The 22,928-nt window shown below is 46.8% G+C and overlaps 3 protein-coding genes across 5 annotated transcripts; all 3 read right to left on the bottom strand.

Moving 5' to 3' along the window:
- Nucleotides 1-338: 338 nt before the first annotated feature.
- LOC135822366 (syntaxin-6-like) lies at nucleotides 339-7,001 on the bottom strand. The gene is made up of 4 exons (XM_065335114.1): nucleotides 6,415-7,001; nucleotides 3,226-3,664; nucleotides 2,072-2,178; nucleotides 339-1,196 (listed from the first exon to the last, which is right to left on the bottom strand). Exons 1-4 carry the CDS (start codon nucleotides 6,447-6,449, stop codon nucleotides 1,022-1,024), a joined length of 756 nt encoding a protein of 251 aa, XP_065191186.1. The 5' UTR covers nucleotides 6,450-7,001; the 3' UTR covers nucleotides 339-1,021.
- Nucleotides 7,002-7,519: 518 nt separating this feature from the next.
- LOC135822363 (uncharacterized) lies at nucleotides 7,520-13,140 on the bottom strand. Of its 2 annotated transcripts, XM_065335111.1 has the most exons (4): nucleotides 11,979-13,140; nucleotides 9,470-11,676; nucleotides 8,948-9,304; nucleotides 7,520-8,800 (listed from the first exon to the last, which is right to left on the bottom strand). In XM_065335111.1, exons 2-3 carry the CDS (start codon nucleotides 11,432-11,434, stop codon nucleotides 8,963-8,965), a joined length of 2,307 nt encoding a protein of 768 aa, XP_065191183.1. In that variant the 5' UTR covers nucleotides 11,435-11,676; nucleotides 11,979-13,140; the 3' UTR covers nucleotides 7,520-8,800; nucleotides 8,948-8,962. The 2 variants fall into 2 exon arrangements, with proteins under 2 accessions (XP_065191183.1, XP_065191182.1); XM_065335110.1 differs by having other exon boundaries at nucleotides 7,520-9,304.
- A 1,308-nt stretch (nucleotides 13,141-14,448) lies between these two features.
- On the bottom strand, nucleotides 14,449-20,735 carry LOC135822365 (putative methyltransferase DDB_G0268948). Of its 2 annotated transcripts, none has more exons than XM_065335113.1 (6): nucleotides 20,321-20,735; nucleotides 18,017-18,283; nucleotides 17,291-17,388; nucleotides 16,558-16,686; nucleotides 15,863-16,051; nucleotides 14,449-14,951 (listed from the first exon to the last, which is right to left on the bottom strand). In XM_065335113.1, exons 1-5 carry the CDS (start codon nucleotides 20,669-20,671, stop codon nucleotides 15,904-15,906), a joined length of 993 nt encoding a protein of 330 aa, XP_065191185.1. In that variant the 5' UTR covers nucleotides 20,672-20,735; the 3' UTR covers nucleotides 14,449-14,951; nucleotides 15,863-15,903. The 2 variants fall into 2 exon arrangements, with proteins under 2 accessions (XP_065191185.1, XP_065191184.1); XM_065335112.1 differs by having other exon boundaries at nucleotides 14,449-15,043; nucleotides 20,321-20,733.
- Between the last annotated feature and the right edge of the window lie 2,193 nt (nucleotides 20,736-22,928).

The following is a 22,928-nucleotide window of genomic DNA, read 5'->3' as shown; positions in this document are numbered from 1 at the left end:
ACGGTATAAGTTATATACTGCCAGGCACATTTTGTTCGGAGTTTTGAAAATCTAAGAACATGCCAGGCAACTTGGGCCTCCCTTACCTACACATGCAATTTACAATCCCAATGTCACTACAGACATTTCAAATCTGAGCAGTTTATGTGTGATGAATGCTGCGACAGACATACACAGTGGAAGTGGTGCAGGACACTCAGCTCTGGAAAGGAAGATAACTAGCGTTTCGCCCAGGTCATCATCATCAAAAGCACGAAAAGGTGAATGGAAATGAGTTCCAACATGCACATACATCACACAAACGCATCGCATTGCATTTCAGAGTCAAAACGAGTAAATCTGGCATTAACGTTCCTTTGTTTATCAACACCAAGTACAAGCAAGAGTACGTCTAATTGAAAAAATGAGACTAAAAAAAATAAACAGACTATAGTGCAACTATGAACTCAATTTGGTCCATGTATCCTAAAAAAAACTAGAATTTCAGAATTTGGTGAAAAGCACTTTACTGTGTTTGAGAGACATACGACGACACCAATGATCAAGTAGGACCGGTCATCTAAAAAGATAATTATAGAATACTACAAATAGTGTGTAAGCAGTGCATACACGCACTCGTCCTATCACGAGCGGCGTGTGTCAACTAAATTAATATGGCTGAATATTAGTAGTGCTCAACATGGTGCCACCACCACCGGGACGTTTGGCTTGGGAAAGCAGTAAAATAGATCAAGCGGGGCGTATGTGCATCTGGGAGTAAGCGGTATAAGTAGCAGCAATCGTCATCCTGGCATAAACGAAATGACAGCACTGTCTCAAGCTTCACAAACACGAGAAGAATAGTCAAGTTACAGCGTCAATGTTACCATAAAGACTCAGAATTGTACGGATAGAGCAGCATAAATAAGATTGGACATCATGGTAAAGACTGCTGCTCAGAAGGAGCATCAGAGAGTATATGTACAGTCAGCGCTATATACACAGCAGTGAGCAAGAAGGACTCTCTAAAGGATTATGATATTTACAGAGTGAACGCGAACAGCAGAACAATGACTACGAGCATAACAAGGAGGGCGAATATGATGCACATCTGCCGTCTATCAGTGGTCAGACGCATCACTTTCTCCAGGCGGAGAAGAGTCCAGTCCAAGCGAGACTGTGTCTGGTCAACTTCACCCACAAACTCATCCAGCATCCTGAAAGGGCAAGCGGCAAAACCCAACACAGAAATTCAGGGATGAACTACACCATTTTTTTTACCATTTGACGCCCATCACCAGAGGCGATGATAGCGATGCTACAGCAGAAGCCATAGCAACTTGCGCAGGGATAATTGCACCATTCAACAGCTTGCAAGGCTGAAGGAGTGACCGCCACTATTCAGCCCGGTCTACACCACACAGCTATGAACTACACAGACCCAACAGCACGAGCATGGTAGTAGCGATGGATGTGACAAGACGGAATCAAAATAAAATACGCGAAGAAAATGAGGAAAAAAACAACAGACAAGAACAAAACAGCAAGCACGCACTTATTCCATGCGTCACGTTTTCCAACACATTTGGGTCCATTGAGGGAAAAGCCGTGGACCCACTTCACGCCTATGTATGCTGAGGGTGCACAAATTACGAATTTTACGGCTAGTTCAAGACATTAAATTAAGAGTCTGTCACACTGATCGACGTCAAGAGTGTGCAAATCCCACAAACCGTACTGTCCGGCAGAATTTCAAGTTGACGTCGTTTTTTTATGACGCAATTGTCTTCGCACGAGTGATTAACGATAGTTGTATGGAGTGGCAGCGCATCACACATGTTTCCTTGTACAAGATCAAGCCGGATTTGCCCACCACAGGTCCAGGACATGTCTCATTATATGTGTACAATGCGCATCGCATCATAAACATGACGTCAGTTTGAAATTCTGCCGGGGCAGCACCCATAGTGGAGTTGCACACTCTGGGGGGGGGGGGTATGAACTCTTGTTGACGTTCAAAAGTGCACAGATGGAAGTGCAATTCGTGCAAAGATTGTTCACACTGAACAATATGTCAGAAATATCCACTTACTGGTTTTGAACTTGCAGCTCTGAGTTCATTTCCTGACCCATGTTCTTCAGGACTTTCATAGATTGGCCAACCATTTCCAACTGCACATCTTGTGCTGCCACTTCCATCTGAAAACAAGCACACAGAAACATGGACTTGTTGTGAATACACGGCTATTCTAACGGAGACTCCAGCAGAGCCCCAGAGAGGATTTATTCATGAGCTCGGGGTTCGACTTGCCACTACAGTATGTAAAGTAATTCCACCTCCACCAAACGCGCTCTCTGGTCGACGTCACACACCATGACTCCAAGTTGTAGATACTGACACAGCTGCTGCTTACCCTTTGAGAACTACAGTATGTCACACATGAAAAAAGCTTGAATCTGCAAGGGAGTAGCCCTTCAGTGCTGGGCTAAAACAAAATCCTCCGACTGTCTGAGCACTTATTGACTGTCATACAACAGTTGTAGCCCCTCCATCAAGAACAAAGCACAGAATGCTCTTGCTGTGCCATAGCAGAGCAGCTACATCATTGTACTACCCTACACCCACTGCAGTACCAATGTCATGCACCGTTGAGCAAAGAAGTGCTCTATCCTTCAGGATGTGTGGCAAGTAACAGCAGCAGGCCAAAGACACTCAGAATGATAGTCAAGTCTACTTTATCTTAGACTGAGGGGAAAAGTGAGTATCCAGGTGAAGGGGAGGACATACCATCACCTATATTACCCAGGGCATACACATACAAGTACTGTATTTGCCAGAGTATAGTGTGCACTTTAGATGCACTATTTCAGGCCCCAAATCGCAGGTACACATTCTGCTCCAAATAAGAAATCGCATTTACTTCAAAAAGTAGTGCAATGCATCAAACTGTTGCGAAGTTTGCCAACTCTGACCTGGCGCAAGCCATAATTACGTGTGCATTTCTAGTGTCTACTGCCAGCTACACTGCTAATGGATGATGGGTATGAGACCCCATCGGTAGCACATGCATTATACAAATGCACACATCAATAACTTGAATTGCCAAAGCGTTCCTTAAAAAAAAGGGGGTGCGCATTATTATGTAAGGTGCGCGTTATACTCCGGCAAATATGGTACATGTGTTTGAAAAATTAATGATATTTTAATTTACCCCGGCCAAGAAAATGCTAACAAGCTCAACTGACCTGCTGTTGCTGCTGCTGGTCTGCAATGAATTGCGAGTTGGCGCTCTCCAGTTCATTATCCAGCTTGGCATACTTCCCCTTCGTCTTCGGCTGCACAGCACCAACGAGCTTGTCACGCGACACAGTCTCCTCCTGTGTCCGTACTTCTGCGCTCCCAATATGGTCCTTGATCTTTTTTACCGCATCTTTGGAACTGTAGATAAAATTCTTGCGCTCATTGATTTCTTGTTCCGTAAGCCGAAACTTGGCCGGATTAGACTCCACGACACTAATCGTCTCAGACAGGTCCTCGAGATCCCAGTCAATTGACTTCAGTGAGTTCAGGAGCTTGTTTTTTAACCATTCGTACTCCTGTCCTCCCTGGGTGGTCTTGTTTGCGTAGAGTTCTTGCCATCGCCTATATGACTGCTGCGACTCGCCAAGTGCACCTTGTACTTCACTGCAAACAGCAAATCATCCATGTGCACGCACATACACACACACATGGGAACCATAAAATTAACACTTACAGCAAAACAACCCACAAACAAACACGGATTCCAGACCAGACAAAAAGCAAGTATTCGCTAACACAAGCATATATATTATATTCCGGTCTTGTTTGGTGACTTTTTTTGACTAGCCTTATCCAGCACATGATATGCCTAAGGCCTGTTAGATCTGGCTGGGCTCTGGTCAGGTGAAATACAGTCGCAAGAGCTACCAGCCCCTGCTGATGGAAGATCTCCAGACATCATTTAGATCCACTAAGTAAAAGCAATGTGCATTCAAAGCGTCAGGTAGTATACTGAATATCAGCATATTGTAAGACCGATTTTATCAACGAGCATTGAGCATTTAAATGTAACAAAATAATTCTTTAAATTCTGAATTTGTTATCTGCAAAGACCATGTACATATTCATATGTCGATTTTGACAGCCAGAATTCGTTAACATTTCACATCGCTAACCACCAAAATCCCGAGATTGTTAATTTCAAATGGCATTCTGGCTGCGTTTATACAATGCACGGCCAGTTTTCGATCCCGTACTTCTTCAGGGTCGCATTTCTGTGTACACAATCCGAGCTGATCCAGGTTGGTCTTTGTTTGCATGGATTTCGCGCGTCTACACGGGAAAGAAGGATCTGCAAAGTTTGTTATGCGAGCAGCGTTGTCGTGAAAGCACCAATCAGAGTCAAGCAATAGTTGAAAACACTCCATACGACAACACTCTTCACATGACGAAAACAATACAAACACGACGGTACGGAGGCCCAGCACACCTTTTCGACTGTTCACACATCCAAATTTATCCTGTAGAACATTTCCGTTTTCAAATTCTTCCACCTTGGCCAGCGGTTTGGTGTACAACGGAAAAGAATTTGCTGCGTTTTGATCCCCACCATTACACTCATACCTCGTTTATCCGGGCGGGCACTGCTCGTAACTCTGAGTCACATACATCTTGATTGGGAAAGGTCATAGATATGGCATACGACGTCACTATTTCCACAAAAAGTGACAAAAGATTAGTACCATTTTCACTGTAACTCGCCCAAAGGGGCACTGCTCGTAACTCTGAGTCACATACATCTTGATTGGGAAAGGTCATAGATATGGCATACGACGTCACTATTTCCACAAAAAGTGACAAAAGATAAAGGGTGGCCGGTAGACCAAAGTGGCCATAACTTCGGGGTCCGGATATCCGAGGTATGCCTGATTCCCGCGGTTTGGGATCAGCGCATGCGAACTACAGCTAAAAGCATGTGTTGATCATGAGTGTACGCATTTCCCTTTTTGCATACGCACAATGAGTGCTACATTCGTGGCCTTTGGCGCTTCATATTTCTTCACATGTGCAAAATATCTCTGAACTCTTCGAGACCCGTTCTTGAATTAAACCAGTTTCTTCGACTTCTCTTTTCTTCTTCTCCGAGAAGCTAGAGAATTAAGAACGCACCCTAAGTCAACAAATATTCGGCGCATATTTATTTTCGGCTATTTTCGGCCTGGTCATGTTTGGCCGAAAATTTGTTGCGGCCGAAATCTTGTTTCCCAATGTTCAGTGTGACAGTGTATACAGGCTGCAGCAGTACAGGCCGAAAATTTGATGCTGCCGAAAGGGTTTTTTTTAGCCCTGGGAGGCCGAAAATTGAATGTGCCGAAAATTTGAAGACTTACAGTAGGTTCATCTGACATGAGAGCAGACATGCATGAACTAGTACATTTTTTACTGGTATGTAAACCGGGTAAACTTGTAAAGCTTCAGAAATCACTTTCCTAGGCTACAGTTTGTACAAATGACAACACAGCTACAACGTAGCACAAAACAGGAAAAAAAAGTCTGTCGCTTACCGACACCCAGCATTCAGGAAGTACTGAATGGTTGACTGTCAAAGCCCAAACGGACAAAGCAGGTGTAATTAATTATTTTTAGGAAAGGAAACACTGCTGCTGTGCATTGCAGTGCGTGTGCCCATTTATATTTTTAGCGAAGGCTCCCTGTAGGGGTTTCTCGGAAATCCCCGAGGCACACAGTGACGCTGCAGGTGCATGAGGTACTACTAGTAACCATATTGGGACGTCTGTCTACGCTACGTGCAATCAAAGCGGCTCAAAAGTCAAAAGCCATAGCCAACACTTCAGCAATAGTTGACACTGTTGGAAATAATCCTCTACTGTACTACAGTACGATCGATTTCGTCACGACCAATACAACTAACAGTTAATTACTACAAGTCTTGTAGAAAACTACAATGTGCTACACCCTATGGACACCTCAAACTATAGTACAATCCGTACTGAAATGTTCTTTCACTGGCCAAAATGTTCTTTCTCTACACATACACACGACTGGTCCAAAACACAAAAGTGGACACAAAGGCACGCGCACATCGGCTACGAGAAGCTGAAGAGGGAAGCAGGCTGCCACGAAGAGAGAAAACAGGATGCACAGGAAGATCAAGGAAACTGCGCTTGAGTCAGGCCGAGGCAACGAAACGAGTATACAGAACAAAACAATCATTCTAGCACTCAATGATTGTGAAGATATGTTACAGAACATGTTTCGCGAACAAATTGACCATTATACTGTGTACTTTGGGCGAGCAGAGAATCAAGCTCATGGAGACAGTACCACACAACCACAGATGGAAAGCGGACACAATAAACGCCACTCAAAGTGTTGGGCACAGGCACACTCACTTTCTGACGACGAAGTAAGGATCCTCCAAGGACATGGCGGGCCAGGGCTATAAATTATAATCTTGCAGGCAAGGGTCCACTCTCCCTTTCGCTTTAGATGCAGCAAGTCTGTCTGTGCCGTGGCCACCGTCGACCAATGTCTCCAGAGTCCTTCTCCACCTGGAACGAATTATAGTCCCTGAAACTATTTCCTTGTGTATGTACCTAACTTGTTGGTAGCTTCAGATATAAGTGATCCATGGACAGATAAAAGTAATGCGAACGTGTGCCGAGCTGAGGAGGTGGCCAAATGCCTCTCTTTGACTACTAAATTTTGCTAGCTAGTTATGGCAAAGGCTTACACTTCAGGAAACTAGTAATAAAGAATGACGGTAGAAACAAGAGAGGTGCTGACAAAAAAAAACTAAAGAGAAGTAGTTGAGACTGAAGTAACTTTATTAGTTGAAACAAAGAACTCTGCATGAACTGTAACTTTTACTTCTCCCACTGCATGCACTCCAGTACATCATAGCTAGCTAGCTGTGCGGCAAAGGCAGGGAGAGATCACTCATCAGAGAACAAGCGTTGCGTACACTGTACTACACCACACAGTACACCACACAGTACAGAGCGTGATACATGTACTACACTCTACAGTCCAGAGTGCTCGTGATCGTAGATCTACGGTACAGACTCCCAGTCCCAGACTCCCAAGACTTGGCCAAGTCCCAGTCACCCCCGTATACCAGGTATACAGACTCTACTGCCAGTGCAGTGCGCCACTGCACTGCTAGTGCTGTGATCGTGACTGCACTGCACTGCGTGCGCTCACTGCAGTGCTGTCACCAACCGCGGTATGTACCGATATCGCGATAGCGCGCGGTGCATACCACTTACCAGGGATCGGGAGTCAACCAGGGTTTATACGAGTCCTGGCACATACCTGTGCGAATCTACTGACTCTGTGCTACGATTTGCATTTCTTCCAGGCGTAGCACTAGAAATCCGATATTTTGCTCCGGAAAACGGGTATTTTGCCAATTTCCAGTACAAGTTTTCATAAAAACCGCATGCTCTGTTCTCTGTTTCCCGCCGCCCCCCCCCCCCCCCGGCCGAGAGTAACATACTGTATTACTGGTGATAACTGCATAGCACGGACGTCGGTAGATCTAGACAGGGGTGACGGGTTCTCCTTTATCGTACATCCAGTCATGCGCCCGGTGTTGTAGTAATAGTAGTATCCTTGGCCTTGCGCTCGCGTCACCGCTCACCAGGCACTAGTACATAGTGCATGCAAGGGCTTGCACTTGGGAGGGACGGCCGTGCCCTAACCCCCTTGGATCAGGGGGATGGGCGTCTCAGGATGTCAAGATACCAATGACATAATGTCATTGACAAGGAGCTGGGAAGGCAATGACAAGGCAAACGTACTACCTCCCATCATGTGTCATGAATCATCATGTTCAAACTGGGACATCAGGAGACTGTCTGTGGCAAGAGTACCGACTAGACTGTCAGCCATATCTATCACGTTGAAATGGAGTTCATGCTATGCAGAAACAGGTTACAAACATGCATAATCTCGTATGACATCACATAGACTGATACTAGAGAAGAATTGGACTAATACATGTTGTACACTGATACATTACCATCAAGTCATGGTATTATGACACAAGGGGAGACTCTGGTGACAGTCAGCAATACTGTTTCCAATGCATTATGACTTTTATGTCCTCCCCCTTGTGATATGCTGTCATTATCATACATCAAGTCAAGCGTAATGTGCCGCAAGGGCTTGTCAACATGCATGCCAGTAATGAGTAATGGCAAGAGAACATGGTTACATGATTGTGTACTCTTGTCTTGGGAATGACCATGATGTATGGCACTACCTAACGGAACAGCTGATTTCACAGAGGTGTTCCTAAAAATTGATTGTCTTTCAAGTTCCCACTTGCGCCCTCTTGGGTTAAAGACAACAGGACCGCCAGCAGGCGGGTGGTCTATTCCTGATCTAGTATCGATATCCTTATGATCCTGGCTGCTGTCATGTTAGTTTTACTCCAGCCTTCACCGCACGGCTGTTCGTACGCGGCCATCTAACAATATGGCGGCGATTTTTGTCGAAAATCGCGTTTATGCGATTTTACACAGGAAATTGCCAATACCAGTGGAATTATTAGAAAACAGAGGGAATAATGATAAAAACATACGGCAAAGCAGGTAAAACCCAAATAGATCAAAGCAGCGCGAGCTGGAAACTTCAACTAAAAAAAGTTCAAGTCAGTTGTTGTTCGTTCAAACAACAAAGCTTTCTTCAAGAAGTTCTTGTTCAGTTCTTTGTTGAGTATTGACGGTGCATCGCGATCTCGATGACGAGGCAAGTGGTCAAGTAGCTGTGTGCCTGTAGAGCAGAAAGATGAAGAAAGCAAACAGTAGGTAGAGAGACTGCACACCCGAGTACATTCCTATGAAGAGTTGCGCCGCAGAAAAAGAAATCCACTCGAGTTCAGGAGAGAGAGAGAGAGAGCAAATAAAGTTGGTTACTCACGATACTTGCCAGAGATCATGTCGACTGGCGACGTTTTGTCGTGGGACGGTGAATGGCTTGAGGCAAGGTTCGGGACAGATGCTGCTCAGCCATAGCTTTCAGCCTCTGCAGAAGAGCAGGAATCTGGCGGTATCTTCGCTCAAGAGTGTTAAACTCTGCATGGATGCTCTCTGCTCCTTGCTCGGCCAGCAAACCGAGCCCTACTCCGAGCCTCTCCATTGCCGGAGCGGTGTGGCTCTCCAGAAGATGAAGCTTCGGCGTTATGTGGCCAAGCCCTCGATCGACCACCTCCTTCCGTGCTGACTTGAGGAAGGTCCTGATGTTGGATTCCAGCTCTTCAACCTCTGCTCGTGTGACCTGGAATAAACAGCACATATTAAATATCAGCTCTGGATCAAATATTCATAATCAAATTCAGAGTACCTGCATCGAAAGTGGAATCATGTGGATAATGGAATTTGATGGCTTGGAACAGACGAAAAAGCTCCCAGGGAATAAATAGTTATATTGAGTTATGTTTACCTTCCTGCAATGGCCAAAGGCAGAAGTACACTTCCTGTACTCGTCCAGCAGCTTCATGTAACGCAACTGGACAACGCTGGCATCATCCATCAGGTCGGGACAGCGTTCCTGAATTACTGAGATGGGAGCAGCAGCAATCGACTGCAGGACAGCGGGCTGAAGTGCGCGGTGCACGTGGTTTCCGATAAATGCACCTCCGTGGTACACCTGGCGCTTGATGTTGTGGGATTGCAGCACAGGTTCGACTGCCGATTCACAAGGCCCACATATGTCTTTTTCAGCAGTTGCGGCAAGTATCTGCTGCGAGATGCCCTCCTTTGCCTTTGTCATCTCCACGACTGTGTCATTGGCCTTCTGCCACTCCGCTCTGATCTGCTCACACACGAACTCTAAGTTACCGCCAGTAACACCCTGGTTGTGGGCATGCAGTGCTACGTAGTTCAGCTGCTGCTGGTAACCAGAGGCCTGTTCCGACGCTGCTGCTATCTGCTCTTCTGCGTCGTGATGGTCGCGATAGAGGCCAGATAGCCGTCCGAAAGCGTCGCTATCTCCAGCAGCAGACTGGGCCTTGCTGGCCAAGAGCTTGTCCAGCTCACGCAGATCCTTCAGCATTGCATCGAACATCCAGGCAAATATGCCCAAGTCCAGGTGGAGGACTGGCACGATGACGTTGGGTAGTGGCACAGGAAGGATTGCCGGACGAATGACGTTGTTGTGTAACTTGGCGTTTGGTAATCTCTCCCCGTCTGCGATGAATTCCAGCAGGTTGCTACTGAGGGTGGCCAGGGAGCGGGGTACACTGTCCTCAGGCTCTCTCTGCAATACTGGCGTCTCCATAGATTTCTTCTTGCAGTGGCAATGTAAGCACGGACGTAGGCCACTTGGTCCCGACAACCCGTACATACTACACTGAAACTCGTAGTCTCCGAAGATGAAGAGGACGAGCCGCTTCCCCTCCCATTTGCCATGTGAGATAAGGTGCAAGACGTCATCGCGGTACATACCAAGTGCAGTTTCCAGATTCGCTGGCGTGTCCTTTGCGTGGAATACACACAGCGGTACGGTGTTGTCCGGCGAGTTGGGGTGCTGCAGGTTGGCTACTTGCATGGAGAACTTGAACGAGTCACCGCCATGGTCCCCGCCCAGCTTTATCCAAACCTCGCTCTCCGGTATTGCACCATCGTGCCATGTCAGTAGCCCACGATCCTTGTATAGCTGGAGGTAGTGGTTGATGACTACCTCCAAGCTGGGCATGTACACCACCGGTGCCAGCGCGATCTGCTTTTTCACCACCATTGGCACGTCCTTGGCCGTGTAGGGTGGAAGGGCTGCTGCTAGTGTTGTTCGCATCTTGCGTTCTGACTCGAACTTCACTCCACACTGCTTAAGCCATTGCCGCAGCTTCCTGAGTTGATTCCACGGGAGCATGAGGTCGGCTTTGATGGCCAAGCCAATTCCAGCCTCGGGCGAATGTGGTGCCAACCCAGCCTCTCTGAGGAGATCCATCTGCTCGTCGCTGCTCATCCTGCGAAGAATTGCTACAGTCTGGGCACTGGCGCCGGCACTTCCACCACATACAGACTCAGTGAGCGACCTCAGTTCTGCTGTTCGCCGTCTCTTCGTACGTTCACTGGCTGCCTCGGAGGATGTGTCAGCGAATGTAAGCCTTTGATATACCTGCGGTCTGCCACGCTCACTTTGCTTCACCTCCAGCTTCCCTGAGTCAGAACGAGCGGAAACCAGGTGGCCAAGCAGCCTGTCAGCAGTATCACCGCGGAGCTTGGATGGTGATGCGTCCAGGACTTGAGCGATTGTAGCCGATTTGGTGACCGGACGTGTCAGTCCTTGCTGGGTTAGTGGTGTAGACACCTGCAACGACGCCAATAAACAAGTAGAACCACCACGCTGTTGACTACTGTGGTTGGCAAGGAATTTTGCCACATGCAGTCCATTTTGCTCTATCATTCCCTTTCTTTATATTCAGTCCATTGCGAAGCTCATTTCTTTTCTGTAATATCTCCACTATCTAATCTGACAATTGCTGTTTTAGTTTTAAGACCTGGTTGGATTGGATACACAGACTGCTCTATAACAGAGATACGCACCTGTGTGGATACTGATGCGCGTTTGTCGATAGATATCTCGGGCTCATGTGGTGCTGGCAGCTGCTGCTGTGAGGTACTGCTTGCCGTGGCCGTTTCAAAGATCTGCACAGATATAATAGTAGTATACACAGTTGTGTTTCATGGAATGCTGTACCATACTACTGCTGAGAATGGTTATCTGCATGCGTAGGACTCGACTGAATTCACTTCTTTTGTATAGGTGCCTACAAGCATTGATTTTGATGTATGTCTGCTGCCGTTGAACACTGTGTTGTGTGTGTTCGTGTTTGCATGTGTGTGCGTGTGTGTGTGTGCACGCATGTGTGTGTGTGTGTGTGTGTGTGTGTGTGTGCGCGCATGTGTGTTCATTCCCAATTTTGTTTCATCAATTTCTGCTTGTATACCTGAGTGTCTGCTGTTGTTTCACCGACAACGGTTGTACTGGGCGTAGCCGATACGGACTGCTGCGCACAGGGAGCTGGTGTGGCTGCTGTTGTGTTCTGTGATTGTGATACAGACTGTTCGGCACTGGTAGTCTGTTCAGCTGTAGCTGCACCACGCGTTAATGATGCCGGCTGTTCGACGGTGCGAGTCTCGATCCCCGCGGCTGGGGCTGGGACCTGTTATGAAGACAGAGAATTAATATAAAAAGCATTACATCCATGATTAGGCTCTGACATGTTGCTTTTTGCACATCCAAATTTGACCACACTTACCTGCGTTGGTACTGCCGTAGCCTGGCTGGTTCCCGTGTCTGGTAAGGCTCCGCCGCGCAATTTGGTCTTTTTCTTCGGCGGCCTTCCACCCTTTGAGCGTTGTTGATACAACTTACAGACAGTGCAACCAGCACGTTTGTGACCTTCCCATGTGACTGGTGACCCACAACCACCTCCACAATGCTGTGTGCCAGATGCATTCCTTGCCAGTGCACGTTGGCATAGCGAACATATGTATTTAGGGTGTGTATCAGGTTTGTCTTCTGTGATGTCGATCTGGTGAACTTGTTTTAATTGCTCTTTATATTGCTGAGTGCTATAGCGCATGCTGTGGCCTAGATTAGTGAACTTGGCACCACCAACACGACATACTGAGTCCAAAATGGACAAATGTTCGTCCATGACTGCCCACTAAAGATATCGCACGGGACCAAGTTCCGCTGCGTGGGACTCAACAAGTCATGAACAAAGGGGCTAAAAAAGGCCAGGAGCAGCCTACAAAACTGCCCAGCAGGCTCAGAAAACTCCACGAAGGTCTACAGAGACGTCGGTATTGTAGACAATCACAACATCTTCGTGGAACTACATTTCCGCCATGCGCGACCTCAAGAAAGACGGAACACTTTCGGATTTTCTCGAGTGCGATGTCAGGAAGAAGGCCGTTCTTTCTCCTCGCCCAAACACCAATTTTTTCTGCGGGAAAGTTACGATTAACGCTGAAAACGGGTCTGAAAGCAATCGAAATACTCTAAAACGATGCTATTTTTCAGGTACGACGGACGTACCAGATTTGAAAATTCAAATTTCTGGACGCCATTTTGGATGGCCACTGATCGCATGCACGGGACAGCCGTGACCGTCTCAACAGTTCAAGCCCATGCAGGACAGTGGCGGTATTCTTACAGACATTAGAGTATCAGCTATGACATACTACGAGTGGTTACTTACACAAGTACTTGGAAGTATGAGACTTGAGTGAGCGAGCATGCTCTGCAGCTCAGCCGCGAGTGCACCATCCTTAATTTTACATGAGCTGCACACCCACTCCACAACACATTGCCAAGTACAGGGTTTTACTGAAGGAGCTTGACAATGTGAAAATATCCGAGTGCCAAGTACAGCTGCATGATTGCAGCTGTGAAATCGGGATCTGTGTGTACACTTCCAGTGTTGCTGGGGCAACTGGTTTTAGTACATGTACGTCACCATTCAATGCCCCAAGACTGTGTACACCAGCCAGGCGGGGGAGGACGGATTTCACTCCCACCTGCGCCCACAATGGAAGTAGAATATCCTGCTTGCAAAACTACATGTACCTCAGGCTTGAACCCTCAATTTATACGCAGGAAATTTTCGTTTCTACAAAAGTTGGCTTGGGACAGCTATGAGAAGTACTGGTGCGAGTAACTCATGAATTTCAGTCACGGTTGCAAAATGTTTAAAAGCCCGGCCATTCAACTTACTTGGAAAAAGTTCCAGCTGCCTATGAAAGTTAGATCCGTATGAAAAAACTGTTGTTGACTTGCAGCACACCACTACACGTATGCAGCCTAGTCACGGCCATGTTGCTATGAGTGTGTACTAGTGCTATGGTAGCAAGTCATTGATTGGTTAGTCAGACCACCCAGTCTCAGGTTATAGCTGCATGCATGCCAGCATACGCTCAAAGTTAGTCTTAAAAGTTGGGCAACTTTAGCAAGGCTGCATGGCATTCAAGTGGGATGTCACCCACCGCCTAGTCACCTACACATGCACATGTACATGCTGATGTCACCCACCGGGGTCTGCCTAGTCGCTTTTGTGAAGCGTTTCTCTGTAACTCAGCCTTACCCAGGCATCTACTAGTACTCCATACTCTCCGCAAATCACTGGACTCTTATAGCTATAGTTAGGCCTATGTGTATGTGCATGCATTCAAAAACAAGTTGGTACAGTCACCACAGTTTTAATTCAAGCAGCCGTTCCACTACTTGCTACTTGCTCTGTATGACATAAATGCAGAAGAGAATTGATAAAATTCACCGGGAAGTAAACAGAAGCTAGCTGCCAGCAACTAGGAGATTGTGTTCACGGTTTGAAAAGTCATCCCCATTAAAAATATCTTCAGTATCCAATGTCAAGTCAAAGGTATTTCATTTTCTTCATTCCTTGCTAGTAGTTTTTGAATTTCTTTGCTGCTGATGGCTCTGGTTATGAAAAATGCTGGCAACCATGATCATGCAGTCAGTGACTCGGAGCAACGAGAAGGTCGGTATGGGTCAGTGTTCCAGCTGTCTCACACAATGCAACTGGAAAATCATTATCCAGGGCAGTTCAAGAGCTGGTGCCGAACCCGTAGTGGTGAGCCAGTTACACCGTGTCGTCACTCCTATACTCTTTGTCAGCTGCCAATTTGGGATATCATTCCTACATTGGGTGAACTGAGCTGCTCTATGTCCGCTTGCAATGTCGGGTTTGGCCATTTGTTGAACTACCGAGCGGGCAAGTATAAGATAGGCGGCGGTCGGTTGCGTTACGTGGATTGGAGCTAATATAGCTTCAATGGCCTGGAAGACCGTTACTCCACCCGTCCATCTCCGCAGCTGTCAGGCACATGTAGTACATGTACAAGTAACACAACTCAGAGAGTAACACCATTACCAGCTAGTCTTGTGCCCATCCCTGAATGAACCGAGCCAGTCCGTCGGCAATGAGAGAGGGAGAGGGAGAGAGAGAGCGAGAGCATGTTCCTGCACTGCACACGTATGGCCAGTCTGTGCAACAGGAAAACACAATGCAGTCGCACAGGCAATAAATACCTGTACATCCAACTTCAGTATAACGTACCTCCAGGCAGGACCGGTGGAAGCAGTTTTGGATTGGTCCGGCCCTACCCTAGTCTTTCATACAGTTTGTGTATGATATGGAGGGTATACACATAACCACCTCGGCAGTAAACACACGTCGATGGCCAACAAGTTGGTCCGGCCATGGCCAGACCAGCCGGACCGGTTCCGCCGGGCCTGCCAGGGACCTTACTTTACAGCCAAAGTACTGCATATCCAACGTCAAACGGGTAGGACAGTATCGCATAATGAAGGGTCGTCGAAAAATAGTACATGTACTTTATATAACCCATGGTATGAAACAGTAACAAGAGGATGAAAAAAAGTGTTCCAACTCCGAGTTTCACGCACTAAGCGACCACCAGAAAACAAATCGTTTGACCTAGCTCTGCCTTTCGGTATTGAGCACTCTATTGGACAGCCTAGCACCTCTCTGTTTTAACCCATAGTATGTTATATCTAGGTTAAGACAGCAGTTTTACTGTACCACAATCATGTCCATAGAAATCCGACCGAAATCAACGCCAAGGCTCATGCGGCCATCCCCTACCTTGTGGCCCTCGGATAGATGTTTGGACCGTTTATGATGTAATCGAAATGGAACGGCAACTCTATTTTTGACTCGCAGGTCGGATTTCTTTAGCCACAACTGTAGAAGTACGTTGCCAGCAACACAAGCACAACGCAATGCAAGTAGAGCATACCGAGATTTAGTTTGAAACACTCCCAGCAAAGTTCAGAACTCACCTTGCTGCACACTGCACGATGACATCACCACAAGCTTCACACTATTGGCCGTCCGGTTTCCGGCACATGAGAGCGAAGATTGGGAATCGGATACCCAACACATGATCCTTGACATTGTTTTCGGACTGCGTCGGCTTGTCACCGGACTTGCTAGCGCCGACGGCGGATGACTTGATAGCCTCGATCATTCTGTACATGAGCAACACGACCACCACTCAGTAGGGTTACACGTCTGAGAGATGGTTAGCAGTTCTGTTGGGTGACTACTTGTTTCGGTGCAGGTACTAGTCACATCCAGATAGGAGATGCTCAGTTAGCCTACCTTCTATCAGGTTAATCGAGTGACATTATAGTACATGTACATGTACTTGTAAATCAGTGTATGTACATGTTGGTAGAGCCACACAAAACAAAACACCTGGATTAAAATGATGTCATGGAATAAGCCATTGCACAATGACATCATTTGAACCATAAACACTCCACACACACAGCCACCTGGGAATGGTCGTGTGGGGTGTTGAACAGTGCATTCCTGATCCCAGCGTACTCACATGCATTATTCATACATTCCATATTCGGCAATGCGCAAATGGGCTTTTATCAATTTGTCCTGTACACATACAGGCATTGTTGAACAATGAGACCTGGACTGCATGTGTTGATTGTCCTCCCTTCCTCCCTTCCTCCCTTACTGCTTTTCCAAGTCCTCCAGTACAGTGTTGCTAGGATGTTCTAGACAATAGGTGGCGTAGGCAGACCAGCTGCTGATGTAGCCAATCAGATGGGCCAGTGTGACGTCGTACTGCAGTTCTAGAGATAGCCTGAGCGTGCGCACATGTACAGCCACACAGAAACACACACACACGCATGCACAGATACACACACGCGTGCACACACACACACACACACACGCACATACACACATACGTACACACACACACGCACACACACATACACACACACACACACACACACACACACACACACGCACGCACACACACACACATACACACACATCAGTACACACACACACACACACACACACACACACACACACACACACACACACACACACACACACATACACACACACACACACACACACACACACACACACACACACACACACACACACACATACACACACACACACACACACGTGATGAGTATGCAGCATGGCAACAGCTGAGACAACATGCAGGGAGTCATTTCCATTGCTGTGCTTTTAGAAAATGGATTTTTCTGTCCAGCAGCACTTTTTTAAACTACAGCAGGTCAGCCTATCCATGTCGCAGAGCTTGGTATTTAGGTCACGGTTGATCTGAGTTCAGCGGCGATACAATGCAGTACATGCATTTCAAAGCGACCTTGTGAAGCCATTGTGACACCGTCGGAGCTCTGACTGTATGCATTACTCGTACTCACCGTTCGACTGGCTTGTACGGCATGGGCATGTTATTGTAGAGTGTGTCGATGTGTCTTCTCTCTGGTGACCAGTACTTGCCAAGCTTACCGCCATAGAACTAAGCACAGGCGCCATACAATACATGCACACGCACAAAGTCATTTTAAAATCTGACTGAAAAATTGCTGTGTGGCAATTCATTATTTTATTGCACAAGAAGGGTCCACGGGCCAGGCAGGATTCGAACCAAGCACCCAGGGGATTCAAACCAAGCACCCCGGGAATTGGAACCAAGCACCCCGGGGATTCGAACCAAGCACCCTGGGGATTCAAACCAAGCACCCCGGTCTTTCCGGGCCAGTGCCCTACCATGCCACTGCACTGATATCAGCCCAAGAATCAAGCAAAGTGCTACTCTAGTAGTTGAAGTACTAGTACTGCAAGAGAGTACTAGTACACCTGCGCGCTAGGGCCTGGCCAGGTCAGACCACAGGAAACAAAAACGAATTATTAGCTTTAATGCATGTGTCTATTATCCCAGATCTCAATAATAGCCTAAAAAGTACAGAATACAAACATGCATACGGCGAAATCTACGGACAGGTCTCATACTGGACAAAGTTTGGTTGACACAAAATTCTGACCAAGCGGGGGGGGGGGGGGGGAGGGGAGGGGCAACTTGATCCCTGGCCCCAACACTTTCATGTTGTGTGGGCACGTGTCATCATCAAGCTTAGCAAGCTTACTTCTCCAAGTAGACCCTGCACTCCATTGTGCAAGACCTGACAGTTGCCATAGCCAAAGCCCATAAAGAAACCGCCTGGTTTGAGTGCCTTATCGACGTGCTTGTAGAATTGGTCATGATTAAACCAGTGCAGTGCCTGAGCTGCCGTGATGATGTCCACACTGCCGTCACGGAACGGTATATCCCGGTCAACATCGACAATCTTGAACTCGACGCGGTCGCATGCGCTGCTGTCCTGCTTCTCCAGTGCTTTTCTCGCTTCTGCAATCTTCACCCAATACAGAGAAGAACATCTACTGTAAATAGTCTGTAAACTAGGAAAGTTCAGCCCCGGTTTTACAGTCCATTCAGCTTCTGGACATCTGCCGATGCTTCGTTACGACGTCAGTTTCGCATAACCTCTATATAGTCTATAGCCATGTCTATGGTCCGTTGTCGAGACCACACTGCGGCCTCAGAGGGAAATCCCTTAGAATGGTGACAGCAGTAACAGATCATTGTCTCATGGTGCAATTTTCTGCTGCTCCGACTCGGTGTGAACCACGACACCGGACTCCACTCTTTATCATCCAAGTGTGGTACCTCTTTCAGAGATTACTCCCTCCTTCACAAATTTGTTGTATACTTTATTTATAGTGGAATCAAAACAGGCATAATTAATTCCTTGATTCAAATCAATTCTTGCACAAGCAACTGCTTACGCCGCAGTGAAGGCGATGTCGCAAACTGATCCTTTACCATTGCATGTGGACAACGGTACTTTATAGTACTGTAATTTCACAAATTTTCGGTGTACTTTTATTTTCAGTACTTTCGGTGGAGCTGTTTCATACCTAAAATTTCAATACACCGAACAAACACTAACACACATAATCCAACAGGGAACTGCTTCTCTGTACCGAAAATTTCTGTTCACCTCACCTGGCCTTTTGCCCTCATACCGAAAATATTGAGCACCGAAAATTTCTGAAATTAGAGTAATCTGCAATTTTTCAACGTGACTTCAATAGCTGTGTCCCATCCCTGCCTACATGTACCTAGACGGTACACTTAGCCGTATCTCCCGCTGACTTTCCTAGCTACAGAAGTGGAATCTGAGCATGCACACTGTGAGACATGTGAATGACGTGACGAGGAAGAAAATCTAACGTTTTAACGAATGACATTTCTTTGTTATAATAAGTCCTGGTGAGGCAGCAATACCTCATATGTATTGTTACTAGTGACTTCAATCACGTGACCAAAAGGCAGAAATCCTTCGTCGCACGAATGTATGGTGCAAGCATGGTGTGCACGGAACAATTTTTCTCTCGACATTCTACACCTGCCTATGCGTTATTCATGTGCCCAGCGCCTTCTATTTTTACACGATGGGCAAGCGTACATGAATAGCTTTCCAACGGTGTGTCGCATGTCATGAGTCATCGATTTTTTGATATATCGCTCCGTATTTTTAGTTTTCAAAGCAAACTTTCGGCATCTCAGCTACCTTGCCCGTCAATGACTGAGTCACCATCGTGTTCAGAGCCCTCGGATTAGTTTAGATAGGTTCATGGTAAGGTTCTCCTCCGTAGCCGTTCTTAGCAGTTTGAAGAATTTGTGCCCAGCGGCTGAAGTCGGCTATGGCGTGCACTATTTGACGGGCTCTGCGTGACGGAGCGAGTAGACCGAGGCTTTGGCTTGTAAATCCGCTAATGTTCTTCACCTCAAGATTCTGGAGGTGCTTGAGCAGGAGGTGATTATTTCAATCCATCGAAGCAGAGCACGTCCTGTCCAACATCTACATGTACGACAGTTTCTCCGTCACCCTCCAAGAACACCAAAAACCCGCATATCGCGCATACATTCACTGTGTATGCATGATTTCATGAGGTCCGGGAAACCCACTTTTGTGCCATTGCTCTGCATACAATTGCATACATACATGGCCTCCGACGATTGCATACCAACTTTGTGGCCCGATAACTCCGGTTTGGGACCAGATATACCCATGACATTTTCTGTGTGTGTTCTGCAGAGGTTTCTCTTTCCAGTGGTGTAATTTGTTGGCCCTAATTCCAATTTCAGAATTTTGGACTGAAGCCGCTATTATTATTATTATTATTATTATTATTATACTATTATGATTGTGCAGATACCGGTATGCCTGAAGACTGCAAGATCGTTAACGTTTCTTCCCGTTAGCCTATGGATTTTGGACAATCGTTAAATTTGTCACTCGTTATGATAACATGTCTTACAGTATTTTTACGCGAAGCAGATGAGAAAATAGTTCAAAATACACGATAGTTGCCATACCTAGTACCTGTGCTTGGCTAGTATCAATCCCGTGTATTTCCTTGAAGCCGGCCTTTGCTAGGAAGAAAGTCGACTGTCCAGACCCGCAACCCACGTCAACCAAATTCAAGTCGTTAGCAGCTACTGCCCGTGGAGCTACCCCAGCATTTGGAGTACTTGTCCGAGATTTCGTGGGACGTGTCACGAAATTGAGAATGCCATTTAGCAAGGATTCGGGGTAATGCGGCCTAAAGAGAGCATAACGCTGGGCCACCACAGCGTCAGTGAAACGTGCTGCCATGTTTCGTCTGCAACTGAGAAAGCAACGCGATCGATGGCGGATGCTGTGCGAGGACTGAGATGTGCAGGAAATACTCATTCGGGTTCAAGTTTCTGAGTGGAGAGATCTTCTCGACTAGTCTAGACTAGAGTAGAGGTGGGTGAGTACGAGCAGTTGCACGTGATCATGACTGTACATCAGTATGGTCATCATGCTCATGAAGAGTTATGCACTTTTGTCTTATGGTGCAAGAGTTGTGCAACTGCGGGGACAGTGCGGATTCCGACCAAGTGAGACTACTTACCTACTACAGTGGTCCCTCTATAATCCGGCACCATTTGTGCCACGAAAATCTGCTGGATTAGGGAGGGTGCTGGATTAACAAATCTGATTTACTGCTGCAATGTGCATGAAGAGGACATTTTGGCTACTGAAAATTGTGCTGGTTTATCGAGGGTGCTGGATTATAAAGTGCCGGATTAGAGAGGGACGACTGTACCTGTATCATGGTATGTACATCAACAATGTTTCAAAAATGATTAGTGTGTCACTGCATGCAGTATCATACTCCAAAGACTCGGAAAATAAGCTGCTGGGAGCTTCATAATTTTCTCTTGGTAGTACCCACACTGTCTTGCGATGCTGCTCAATGAAATCCAGTCGCGGGAGCCTGGTCAAGTAAAGTTGCCACGCCGTGCACCTTTTCGCAGCCCAGTGTTCGCAGGTTTAGGGCCCGGCGTGTACTTGAGAAACTCGACTGGATTTCATTCAGCAGTACTGTAATGTCACATGTACCGGTACATATACATGTATCTCTCCAAGTAAGCTATCCCGACCCCAGGTTACGCGGGCACCTCGGTTTACCGGGCACTCCGCTGTGGGCGAGTTTTAAAGGGGAAGTTACGGCAAAAATTAAAATTTCCCAGTTGTAGTCTTCGGGGTGCTGAGTCGAATGGTCTTGGTCCGAGAAAGCTGAGACGCTCCCTTCCTACTTGAATCCCAATCGAACTCGCGCACTTCCACCGAAACTGGGTGACTGCGCCCTACTAGATGGGGATTTGTATGCAAAATGTCACTAAAAGTGCCATTTCGTTCTTATAAAAGCACGGATGACCGCGATTGGCCCATATGTTGTAGTCTTTTGGACGCTGAGTCGACTGGTTTTGGTCCGAAAAGGCTGCGATGCAGCGTTTCTCCTTTATTCCCAATCGAACATGGTTGAACAAGCGGTCACGTGCTCCTGGGTGCCCAATAGGCCCAGACAGATTCTGCTCCGCTCGCCTCGATATTTTGCCGCAAAATGTTGCTGCGAAATCTTCGATATTTTGCCGAGCCTGGCACAAGAATCTCGATATTTTGCTCCATTTTGCTCCGGAAAAACGTGTATTTTATCCAATTCCCGTACAATCCCGTACAACGTTTCATAAAATCGCAGGATCGGTTTCTCAACACGGATTTCCACGCACGTGTCCCTGAGTTCTTCCAAAATCATGTGGATCCACAGTGAATCCCAGTGATATTTTGGTGACATGATCTCGTCCTGGGCAGTGTATCCTGCTGAACCAAGGAAATCCAAGTATCAGGCATCGATTTTACTCAACATCTCGATATTTTGCTCCGATTTTGCCGGCAATTTCCGCTCTTTCAATTCTTCGATATTTTGCCGAAAGAATTGCCGGCAGGATCTGTCTGGGCCTAGTGCCCAAATCACCTGGTCACCACGCCAGCAGGTAGGGCCCGGTGAAATATGCCCGAAACTTTGCCGAAAATGCTTTTGGGAAATTCTCGTAAACCTTGCCGAAAATGCTCCCAAACCTTGCCGAAAATGCTCGGAAAATGCTCACTTTTTTGTAATCCTCAGCACACGCCGTCAAAAGACTCAAAACCAGGGAGTCAGAAACTACCGGTATTTTTACGACTCCCTGGTCAAAACCATTATTTTCAATTCATAAACTACTCAACAAGAAGCTAACCCACGGAATGCGGAAGTGACGTTCTTGTTTGGAAATTTTTCTTCTCTCAATCTTGATACACAACGGCCAAGTGCTCCGTTTCCCCCAAAATGCTGCATCACGAGCCCAAAGTGCTGGGTTCGCGGATTGTACCGAAAATGCTAAAAAAATGCCGGCATATTACACGGGGGCCTACCAGCAGGCGACAACTTTCACACCAAGGTTCAACTCGAGTTCAACTTGAGTGACTGGAGTGCACCCAAAAAAAGGTCAAACAGGCTAGTAAGTTGTACCCTGCAGGCACGGTGACAAGGTGACTGGTGTACGCAGGAGCACGTGACCGCTTGTTCAACCATGTTGATTGGGAATAAAGGAGGAACGCTGCATCGCAGCCTTTTCGGACC

This window comes from Sycon ciliatum, chromosome 8 (assembly GCF_964019385.1).
Source record: "Sycon ciliatum chromosome 8, ocSycCili1.1, whole genome shotgun sequence".
Lineage (NCBI taxonomy): Eukaryota > Metazoa > Porifera > Calcarea > Leucosolenida > Sycettidae > Sycon > Sycon ciliatum.
The sequence above is the reverse complement of the archived record's forward strand: the minus strand, read 5'-3'. Positions and strand labels throughout refer to the sequence as shown.

Bases quoted from the DNA above. Each gene is read 5' to 3' on its own strand.
- LOC135822363 (XM_065335110.1), bottom strand. From the start codon at position 11,434: ATGATAGAGCAAAATGGACTGCATGTGGCAAAATTCCTTGCCAACCAC. The intron at 9,305-9,469 runs GTAAACATAACT...TGTTTATTCCAG, and splicing joins CCTTTGGCCATTGCAGGAAG to GTCACACGAGCAGAGGTTGA.
- LOC135822366 (XM_065335114.1), bottom strand. From the start codon at position 6,449: ATGTCCTTGGAGGATCCTTACTTCGTCGTCAGAAA. The intron at 3,665-6,414 runs GTGAGTGTGCCT...TGCTGTTTGCAG, and splicing joins CCTTACTTCGTCGTCAGAAA to TGAAGTACAAGGTGCACTTG. The intron at 1,197-2,071 runs GTAAGTGGATAT...TTGCCCTTTCAG, and splicing joins GAGCTGCAAGTTCAAAACCA to GATGCTGGATGAGTTTGTGG.
- LOC135822365 (XM_065335113.1), bottom strand. From the start codon at position 20,671: ATGAGTATTTCCTGCACATCTCAGTCCTCGCACAGCATCCGCCATCGA. The intron at 18,284-20,320 runs GTACTAGGTATG...TATTGGGTGAAG, and splicing joins TTGATACTAGCCAAGCACAG to ATTGCAGAAGCGAGAAAAGC. The intron at 16,687-17,290 runs GTGAGTACGAGT...GCGCACGCTCAG, and splicing joins CCGTACAAGCCAGTCGAACG to GCTATCTCTAGAACTGCAGT.